The sequence below is a fragment of the Pteropus alecto genome, unplaced genomic scaffold (genome assembly GCF_000325575.1).
Source record: "Pteropus alecto unplaced genomic scaffold, ASM32557v1 scaffold199, whole genome shotgun sequence".
NCBI lineage: Eukaryota > Metazoa > Chordata > Mammalia > Chiroptera > Pteropodidae > Pteropus > Pteropus alecto.
The window spans coordinates 191957-202954 of record NW_006442489.1 but is presented as its reverse complement, the minus strand read 5'-3'; the positions used below and the strand labels follow the sequence as shown (position 1 = coordinate 202954).

Genomic DNA, 10998 nt, shown 5'->3' with positions numbered 1-10998 from the left:
CCTCCACTCCAGGGTGCTCTTGCTACACGGGGCCTGTTCCTCTGAGGCCTGCCCCAAGGCTTGCCTCAGGGACCAGCTACCCGCTTGGGTTCCCAGCTTGCTCCTCAAGAATAGCCTGCTGCCTCTCAGTCTTCCCCCAGACCACCCTCTGGGGCTGAGTGTTCGAGGCATCTCCTTCAGTTCCCAAGAGCAGCTGCTGGGCTTCTGGGTGGCTTGGGCCGGCTCGGCCACCAGCGTAAGGCAGTAGGTTCTCCCGGACTGCTCCCCCAACCACTCCACATGGATGCACCTTTAACCACCTTCCTGTGGGAACAAAACCCACCTTCTTGGGGTCGAGCACATCCCAACTGATCTCACCAAGGCTGTGGCCGAGGCTCTTCGAAGGCACTCTGGCTGCCAGGGCAGGGGTTGGGCTCTGCTTGGCATCTACATGGCAAGGCTGCTCCCTCATGCCTGCATTGAGAGGTATGGGGCCACCTGTACTGTCCTGCTCACCACCTGCCACTGCTGGGTCACAGCATCTCTGCATCCCAGGCAAGGCTTTCCACCTGCTTCCTATAGGTGAGCTCTAACTAACTTCTCCTTCTCAAGGGCAAAGGACCTGCAAAGCTATGCTTGCTCTTCACTCATCAATTCCTGTGCTCGAGTTGTGGCTGTTCACAGCATGCGAGGATCTTCTTTTCCCTCTCTTCCCTTTGTTTCTTCTCCAGGTCGAGCTACTCTGTCATCTCTCTCACTTGCAGCAGATGTTTCTGCAGCAACTCTTCCTTCTCCTGCTGATACTGTAGTGATAAGTTCTTATAGCAGGTGGCCTGCTGGGCTTTCATCCACGAGAGCTTTTGGTTCAACTCAACTTCCACCTTTTTCCTACAGAAACAGAATGAGTCACAGGCACTGCAGGCTGCAGCTCTAAGCCCAAGACCTTAGAAAAGCCACATGGGCTTTTCTTATTCTAACCATGGACCTCCTCTGCTTTTTCCTCTCTCACTCCCATGGCTCCTGCACTTCCACCCATGCCCTAGGACCTTCCTTAAAGAGGCCACTGGAGGACTGGCCCTCAGTGAGATTGGCTTCCATATACAGAAGCCAACGTGGAAGCCACACACACATGTAACTGTTAAATATTAGCTGATTAAAAGCAAACAGAATTAAAACTCAGCACCTTAGTCGCACTAGCCAAATGTGGCTGGTGGCTGCCATAATGGACACAGCAGACACAGGGATGCCTCTCATCACAGAAAGTTCTAAGGATAGCACTGGCCTAGTGTTTTAGTAAGATGAGTGAAATTCACCCATAGTCAAAACTGCCCTTGAAAACCCTGTAAGTTGGTGGAACTGGGGCCTTGGAAGCCCTGGGAGAATGGAGTCACAGTTGAGGTAAGGGCTGCATGAGGGCACTGAGCCTGGGACGGTATGTTCTCTGCTCCTGTCCACAGATAGCCTGAGCCAGATGGGGCTCTACCTTCAAGCTAAAAGGGGACTATGAGCAGAGGGAGAATATCCTCTCAACAAAGGCCAAGGCTTCCAGGGCCCGAGAAGCTAGGGACAGGCAGGAGGGGGCCACCTTGTACCTGTCCCTCTGCTGAATCTAGAGGGAGCTTTGGTCCAGTCCCTTATCACAGATTTCTTGGGGTCAGAGAAAATAACGAAGCTCAGGAGAAGCACATGACTTAAAAATGACTTATCTCCAGGTAAATGTCAGTCAGTTCCTGCAATCCCCAGAGGATGTCATTTGGAACACAGGGAGGAAAGGAGCAAAGGCGCAGACTGGGACATCTTATTCTTTCTCAGCACCTCCCTGGATTCAGATCACCCCCAATCCTCATGACAAGGAAAGGGAGCGCCCACCTCACTCAAGTCAGAGGGCATGACCTCCACAGGAAAGTCACTTGACATCCTGCTTTTAGTGTAGTGATTGGGGCCATATCTACTCAGTAACAACATCAGAATCTGGCCAAGTCCACACAGAGGCCCTCTGTGAAGATTGCAGGTGTGCAGTGGGCCCCTTACCTGTGAACTGTCAGCTCAGTCCTGGGCCAACACATATGGGGTGTGACCATCGTCTCCTGAGATGGGGAGAATTCAAGATTCTACGTGGTACAGGAAGGGGCTAGCTGACCAGCACTGCCCCTGCCATAACTAGTTACATTACTAAGTCATATCTATTCGAAAAGGAATAGGCATGGGGGTATTTCTCATGTAACCATGATACTATAGGACACGAAAGACCAAATAAACCTTTTCATTCCCTTGTTCATACATTTTAGCCTTTTAAAGAATCTCACCAACCCCAATTAATGGTCCTTCCCAATGTGTTAGGGCTTTTAAATCTTTTATCTATTTCCCCATGTGCTATAACACCACATCCCAGAAAATTAGAACAAGTTATTAAATGATGAAGAACATATTCTCCTTTGCTACCAGAAAGTCTGAGGCAGAAGGTGAAAACAGAGAGTTAAAATTCTATAAAGTAAATTGGTTCATCCCTAAGCTCTAGTTAATATATGTTTTAAATTTAAAGTAAAAATCCTTTTACGATGGCCTATTCTTTCAGTGCTCACCCATGTGCTTTAAGAAAACCACTCTGAACAGTTTGCCTAAACCAACTTTAAATTTTGGTTCCTGGCAAGAAACCAGAGACGTGAAATCCTGAAAGGAAGTGGCACTGGACCTGATCTGCTGTAGCTCGTGCTGATGCCTCTGGTGCAGCTCCTCCTCCAGCTGGTCCTTCTCCTGGGCCAGCTGCTGGGCCAGGCCAGATAGTGCCTGTGTGTAGCGCTGCTCCATCTCCACCCTCTCCAGGTCGAACTTCCTCTCCAGCTCAGGACCGTGGGCTGCACTCTGGAGCTGGTCTTGCAGGCCTTTAATGACCTCCTGAGATTTCACATGGAGTGACTCCAGGTCGGCTTTCTGATCCTCCAGCACACTGAACTCAAGCCTGAAAGTCTGCTCCATTTCCTTTTTCTCCTTTGCAAAGTCCCTTTTTATCACCTCAATTTCCCTTTCATAGTAATTTACCTGAGAAGAGAAATATGAGCAATGTCAATAAGGAGGTTCTCAAAATGACTTACTGACACTACAACAAAGAAGTATGACACTGCCAGGTGGGATAGCCAAAGAGTGGGTGGGTCAGACCTAATGAGGTGCAGGGGACAGCCATGCCCATGATATTCAAGGCTCCCCAAGTGCCCAGGTGGCTGCAGGCTTTAGTTATCCCCATAACCTTCCATCAGCCCTCTGAGACAGCTCCCTTAGGTGGGGAAGAGAGGCTGGGGACCAGCTGGGCTACTTGCCTGGCCAAGCAGCAAAGAAAGGCTGTGTGACAAGCCTTCAAAAGCCCAGCGGGGAAGCTCTGAACACTCTGGCGGCCCTGGTGTGAATGAATACTATCTAGCCACAGGGGCAAGGTTACTGCAGAAGCTTCCAGCTAGTGCATCCAGGGAACCCAAGGGGATGACTGTAAGACAGAGGTGGCCCTGACTCACTGCTATTCAGACTGAGACATCTGGTCCCTGATAACAAGTCATGGTCACTGTCCTTTAACAAAACCGACCACAATCCAATATCAGAGCAGGAGACACATTCAACTGAGAAGACAGATTTGGCCAGGGAGCTCCTGGCCACGAAGCCATGGAGTACCCCAGCAAGGGCAACGCCCGGAGCCATTTCATCTTTGAACAAAGCTGGGAGCTATGATTCCCCAATGGCAGAACAAGCAGAGAGGTCTGGCCTCAGCAGTAACCCTGTGACACTCCAGACAAACAACCCTATTCTCTCTCATTATTAGTTATTCCTTATGTCCCACCTTCCTCAAAAGAGGGCTTGAGGTTGAATGTCAATTTTATTTTCCTTTCCTTACAAACTTTCTTCCTTTGAGCAGGCTTACTACAGAGTAGGGGATCTGCGGGCAGACATGTGCATACAGAACCATCAGCACAGTGTGAGTGAAGCTTTCTGGCATGCAGCAGGAAGCACCCGAATCTCCCTGTAGCCTCCCTCATTCCCCCAACCTTGGTCTCCAGCTGGATCTTGAGATCTTGGTAATGTTCCTTCACCTGCTCCATCATTATCTCCGTTTCTATACTCACTGGAGTGGAATCACCCACAAAGGAGATGATGCCTGCAAATGAGAACATTTCTGCTTATGTCCTTATGCCAAGGACACCATGGAGTCTGTTTCCAACCCTCCCATATGACATTTGGATGGCACTGATTATTCATCCCAGCTTTCCTCAACCACCACAACAATGCACAACCTTCCACAGGCACCTTCTGAGAGAACTTGGTGTTGGCAGGAAGGCACGGCCCTTGAAAGTTTCCATAGTCTGTTATACCCCATTCTCGAATCAGTATTTCAAGTCTTTGCCAGAACACAGATTACCCCAAGATATAACCAGGAGGTTCGATGCAAGATCTGCCAGGCACTTTAATTCCCTAAAAGATGCTATACGTGGTACAGTTATTATGCCCTAAATTGTGTTGTCTGACCCAGGTACACAGAGGAACTGGGAAGACAGAGAAAAGTGTGACTGGTAGCACAGACAAATCCTTGTGACAGACAGTGTTTTATGATGAGGCATGTACATCATACAAATAATGTGAGATTTCAATAAATAAGTCAGGCATGGAGTGAAGTTCTTGTGGAGTGAAGATTCTGAGAGATCACGAGAAGCCACATTTTGTTCCAGAAGATTCTCTTCACTAACAGTATCAGATATCTGGGCAGCTCATTTAGATGAGGGCCCTGTGGGCCCACAAGCTCCACCAGCCCTCATGGGATGCCAGGTGTAACCAACATTGTACACGTTAGGGGCATGCCAAAGGGTTGACTCAGAATGTGGGTTTTGGCCACTGCTAGGGTTTCATCTGTGCTGATTCAGGGGCCGCGAAAGTGAGAGGAAAATACACAGCCCCTAAATCTTACCATCTTCCAGTTCCCAAATTATTTTCCATGAATAAAAGTGACAGACTCAGGGACATTGGGGCCGAGAGAACTCAGGATAAGCATCTAAGGAAAAAAGGCATCCTATTGCCTTGACAACCAGAAGCTACCATACGGGTCTGGCCAATGGGCCCAGGTAAACTGGCACCCATCAGAAATGGCTCCAGCTGGATGCACTGACAGGCTGGCTGCCACAATCCACATGGCCCCCTCCATAGTAACTCCCCCATCGTGATCATTCCCTCCAGCAGCAGACAGAACCCTCTTCCTCTGAGGGGGCCAATGGAGGGGTGAAGGAGAAGAGAAAAGGCCCTAGCTGGGAGATAGCTTTAGTTTTATCAGTGATAACATAAAGCATGGGGGTGCTTCTGGTACTACAGCCTAAGACCTTCCAGGGACAAAGAAGGTAACAAGCATCCCCTTCCCTGTGGCCACCCATGATGCCTACCTGTCCACTCATTACAACTTATCCGGGTATCTGGTAACATCTGACACGCCAGTCATACCCCAACAACTCTCAGCTGACGGAAATCAGGGCTGTTTTTCTCAGGAGCCATGAGATTCCATGACAGAACCCAGGTGAGAGGGTTCCCTCAGGGACCAAGGAAGGTGGACTCAAATGTACATAAAACCCACATGGTTCCTATGGAGGTCCCCACATTGGCTCTCTTAAGTACACTTTTTTTCTGTTTTATTAAATAAGCTTTTCCCAAGAAACATGGGAAACCCCAAGTGATCTCAGGGTTACAAATGAGAGCAAGAATGTTCTCTGAGGGGGTGTGGCCATTGTGATGTGTGATCGATGGAGGCAGTCAGGCTGCTGTGGCAGTCCCGTGGTCCCCATGTCCTCCACTGGCGATGGCAGGCATGAAGCCATGTGCATCATGTGAATCCACATAGCACCTGCCCTGTACAACTGCCAGGAAGGGTATTAACCAGCCCAAACCACAATGTCCTCCAAAAGAACCACAGAAACCTCAAAAACAGCTATGGCATATGAATCCCTGCTCTAGTCTCTATAAAGAGCCAAGAACACGTAAACACAGGGCCTCAGGGCCTCTCAGAGCCTGGAGCTTGACCCTAATCTGTGGGCTGGATTACGAAGCAGGAAGCCCTGGTCTTTCTCAAGTCCTATCTTCAGCATGCAGCTCTACTTCGAGTGGGCAGGTGCACCTTCTGGTATCACGGCCTCACCTCAGAGCATGAGGGTGATATCATCCACATCACTCAGGCAGTAAACACCACCCCTGGTCTGCCTTGGTCCACACCTGGCCTCTGTGAATACCAGGGAGTCCCTGACCCATTTAGACAATTGAGTGCTGCCTTCCTTCTCTTTGTAAAAGCAGTCACAGACCCGAGACCAGCCCCTGCTCACCCCCAGCCTCCCCCCTCTTCCCTTCTCTAGATGCTGTCTGTGTGTCTGGCCCATGCTGACCACTCACCTGGACCCCCTGGATCCCCATCCCACACAGGAGGGTCATCTGAATGCATCTACACTGCAGTCATGGCAAGGTCATCCTCACCTTTACCATTTCTACCCAAATGGTAAAACCCTTACCCTCCTCAACCTCTCTCTGGGCTCTGGGTTTTGTGTCAACTTCTGGCCGTGGGTTACAGGCCCTTCTCCTGCATGTGGCAGTTTGAGGGGCTTGTGACCACTTGGAGGCTGGGCTAGGCCCTGAGGTGCTGTGAAGCTGGCCCACCTGCTGCTGCACTCCCTAGACCGAAAGAAGCCTGTGCTGCAGAGTATGCAGATGCTCATTGCCACCAGCCCCCACCGCCCCCAGGAGGTACACACCACCACCACTTCCCGGGACTGGACTCTTACCTGCTCGACCATGTCTAGGGAACAGCTGTCCATTTGGCTGTGCATTGGTCTGGCTACGCCAACTCTGGGGCAATTGTGCCTGCAGGCTCTCCAGCGCAGCCTGTAACTCATCACTGCGGTCCTGCAGGTCCTGTGGGGCACAGCCAGACACCTCCTCCAGCTGCTGTGGCCACTCAGCCTGAGGAGCCACTGGTGTGGAAACTGGGCTACCCAGGGAGCAGCTAAGCTTGCTGCAGAATAAATACTTAAGCTGCATCCTATGTTCCTAACTACATGGTAAGTGAAACAAAAGCAGGGGTCATCTCTTGACTTTCTTATGCCTGGCTCCACTCGCTATCACTGGATATACTGAAGGGGCTCAGGATAAAAAAAAAAAAAAGTTGAGTGGAAGAAATGTAGAAAATATAGAGCACTGTCAACACCTGAAGCTGCAGGTGCTCTGTTTAAAACCACAGTAATGCTACAACGTGGGTGCAAGGCGACACCCTAGGACGTGACCTGGAACATGTTCTGGAGTTCTTAGCTGCTGCTGAATTTGCAAAGGGTTCTGCAGCTACTGACTACCAAAGAGGATACCACGTGCCTCAGATCAAAAGCCACAAAGCAGAGATGGTCACGTCAAACAGAAAGGAAGGTGGTTGGGTAAGCATATCAGGAAAAGAAAGGTACTTGTAGGGGCATGGAAACATAAGAGGAAGGGTCTCTATTACAATAAGTGTAACTTTGACCAGATTTGAATGAAATATATCTTAGCAAGCACACTCAGTCATCTGATTTTTAAAGGGCTAGAAAGGGTAGAGTTTACAGACAACTTTCCCAGATGATCCACAGCCTGCACCACATCTGTGCACGTTGCCATGTCCACTCATGACTGCGGGCAGACTGGTGACTACCCGAGCTGGAAGACAGCAGAAGTGACGCCATACCTTCCAAAGGCACAGGTTCTACTGTCTTTTTCTTTTGGGACACTCACCCTGGGGCAAGCCGAAACCAGCCAAGGCCACACAGAGGACTTTAGGTCCCAGACACAGCACACTCACGGAGCTCGATTTTCCTGCTCTGATTTCTAATCCTATTTGAATTTTCTCTCCAGGCAGTTCTCATTAAATAAACCTAATCTTCCCAAAAACATTCTGGAGGCTAGTGCCTGGCCTGTCACCACATCTCCCCCTGGAGGAGGAGCCTCTCCCTGGCGGTTCTAGGCTATGTGGGAGAAGGGACAGGCTCTGCAGATCTTGGATGCAACACAGAGTTATGCAGAGTCATTGTACCTCATTAAGAAACTCTTGGGTAAATATGCTAGTAGTTTCCCCCATGGAGGGAGCAGCTCCATCCCAGAAGGAAGGGCAAGTCCCAGAGTGGAGCATGCACCCATAGTTCCTGACTTGGCCTGCAGTCACTGTTTTTCTAGACCTGCGATATCCAGGCTGGCAGCACTTACCACATGGGCTACTGGACCTCTAGCTGTGGTCAATCCGAATTGAAGTGTCCTGTAGCATAAAATCTACACTGGAATTCAAAGACTCGATTCCAAAAAAGGGATGTAAAATATCTTATTAAAAATTTGTTTATATCGATTATATGCTAAAATGATAACATTGTGATGTTGGATTAAATAAAATATATTAAAGTTAATGTCACCTATGTTTTTTACATTTGTAAAGTGTCTACTGGAAAACTTAAAATTACATGTGCAACTCGCATTTTTACTGGATAGTGTTGGTCTAGAGAATCATTTCTATCCAATGCCCTGCTGTCTTTGCGGTTCTTTCTGCTACCCCAAGTGGTTATTCTGAAAGCATATACAAGCCCTGAAAATTCAGGAGTGACAGAAAACAGGTTCTTTTAGGTGCCATGGTGAGCATAGATTTCTCTGCTGTCAGGACACATGAAGGGGCATGGCCAGTTATAACTGACCAGTGTGATGTGAGCCATCCTGGGTACCAGCCATGGGCCCAGCCTGTCTACTCAGGGATGACTGGTGGGGCCGGGGAGCCAGGAGGCCTCTCCGTGTTCACGTGGCATGCATGTTTATTTGGGGTGCCTGTGGATGCCGAGGCGATTATAGGGTGCTACTGTACCATCCAGGAAAGGCAACAGGCCTGCTGCCCATACACTGCAGCACAGAGGGTCTGAGCACTCTGGACATACAGAAGCTTTTCTTCTCTTCTCAGTAGAGGGGAGAAGCAAGCTCATGAAGGAAAGCATGGGGAAGGTGTGATTTCAGCAGCAGCACTGGGAACCACCTGAGAGGACAGTGGTGCCAGCAGGTTGGCTGGGGTAACAAGTGGGGCTCAGTAAGCTACACCTAAGAGGGTACTGAAGACCTACCCACAGATAAGCAATGGTGCAGATGTCTGTTTCAGGTTAGTGTGTGTCTCAGTCCATTTGGGTTGCTATAACAAAAATATCACAGACTGGAATTTGATAAACAACAGAAATTTAGTTCTCATGGTTTTGGAGGCTAGAAGTTCATGATCAAGGTGTCAGCAGATTTAGTGTCTGGTGAGAGCTTCCTGGTTCATAGATAGCCCTCTTTTCCCATGTCCTCAGGTGAAGAAAGAAATGAGAGAGCTCTCTGGGTCTCTTTTATGAAGTACTAATCCCATTCACTGGGCTCACCCTCATGACTTAATTGCCTTGCAAAGGCCTCACCTCCTAATATCATCACGGTGGGCAAATAGGTCTCAACATATGATTTCGAGGGAACACAAATATTCAGTCTATAACAGTGTGAAAATGTGGAATGGGAAAATATGCATTTGGGGCTTCTGACCAAGGGCATGTTAATTCATTACAGTGTCCACCTAAGGTAACAGTGAAAACATGAAATTGCAGAGAATCTCTAAGTAGGATCTGATTGCTGTTTCACATTCCCTTTTACCAAAAGCAGCCACGAAAACTGAGGCTGACAGTTGAAAGAAAGAACAAAAAGCTAAAATTATAGTTGAATAGGAAGGGAATTTGGCAACAAGGGAAGGATGGTTTCCTTGCTAATAAATATCCTGGTCACAAAGTACAGGGAAATGTCAAGAAGTGACTTTGAAAAGGCTGGGTGATATACGTCAGGGAAGGGTCAAAGTTATCTCTACTCTGGAGACTGTAAAAACTGCCCTCAGTCAAGAGGCAGAGATACCTCTAGCACACCAAGCACTCAGATCTTGGTCTTTAAGACCATTCCCTCATGTAAGGAACCAGGCCTCCTTAGAAAAATGACTGATTCCAGGGCAAGTGCAGGTAAAGTAAAATGAATCTGGAGCATCTAGAAAGTACAGAACTAATCAACAAAACATGATGGTGACATGTCACAAGGACATGGCTACCTGCTGGAAGACACTCCCACTGGCCAAATCTTACACAATTCGAACATCAAAAAAATTAGACATGGTAATAAATTACAAACTACTGGGAAAAATGGGAATTACTGAGTCCATGCCAATAATGAATGGATGGATGGATGGATGGATGGATGGACGGATGGACGGATGGAGAGATGATCAGATTTCTCTTGGTTACAGTAGAATTCCAAGGGCCAACTGATAAATGTGAAATGGGTGCTGGAGTTGGAAAACCATCATTTTGCAACCATTACAGTAAAAATGGAAGTGAATAAGAATTATCAATGGATACTAAATCCAGGGCAAGTTAAGAAGAATAACAGGATATCTGCATGGTCTTAAAGTGTCTCCCCACTGACTGCTTACTAGTTATATGGAGGGAAAAATTATACAGTGGGGAAATGAGGCAATGCCTTGACCAGGTGACCAAAATTAAACATCGCCTATGCTGTCCAGCTGAGAATGTATAACCTCATTTAATCCAAAGTAGATGTTAGAAAAACACAAAATGAGAAAGATTCTATTAAAAAAAAGAAGGGGGGGGGTCTTCAAAACCATCCATGTCAAAGACAAAGAATGGCTGTCGGAATGTGTTATAGACTGAATGTGTTCCCCCAAATTCATATGTTAAATCCTAACATCCTATATGATGGTATCTGGATATGGGACCTTTGGGAGGTGATTAGGTCATGAGGAAGGAATATTCATGAAGGGCATTAGTACTCTTATAAAAGAGACCCCAGAGAGCTCCTTCGCCCCTTCTGCCATGTGAGAACATTGAGAAGACAGGAGACAGGCAGGCATGTGCAACTAGGAAGACAGACAGAGAGACAGAGAGACAGAGAGACAGAGAGAGACAGAGAGAGACAGAGTCCGCAGGAGGGGGAGCG

At 48.2% G+C, this 10998-nt stretch overlaps 1 protein-coding gene across 7 annotated transcripts in view; it reads right to left on the bottom strand.

Annotated features, from left to right (window-relative positions):
• NINL (ninein like) overlaps nucleotides 1-10998 on the bottom strand; it is a 147443-nt gene that overhangs the window by 19406 nt on the left and 117039 nt on the right. For all 7 annotated transcript variants that reach the window (XR_003043056.1, XR_003043057.1, XM_025039590.1 and 4 more), the window contains 3 exons: nucleotides 6771-6900; nucleotides 4011-4120; nucleotides 2672-3018 (listed from right to left, as the gene is read on the bottom strand). Coding sequence is in view for 5 of the 7 variants with exons in the window: in XM_025039590.1 (XP_024895358.1) it covers nucleotides 2672-3018; nucleotides 4011-4120; nucleotides 6771-6900 (587 nt within the window). In the remaining 2 variants the exon portion in view is untranslated. The remainder of the gene's footprint in view (nucleotides 1-2671; nucleotides 3019-4010; nucleotides 4121-6770; nucleotides 6901-10998) is intronic.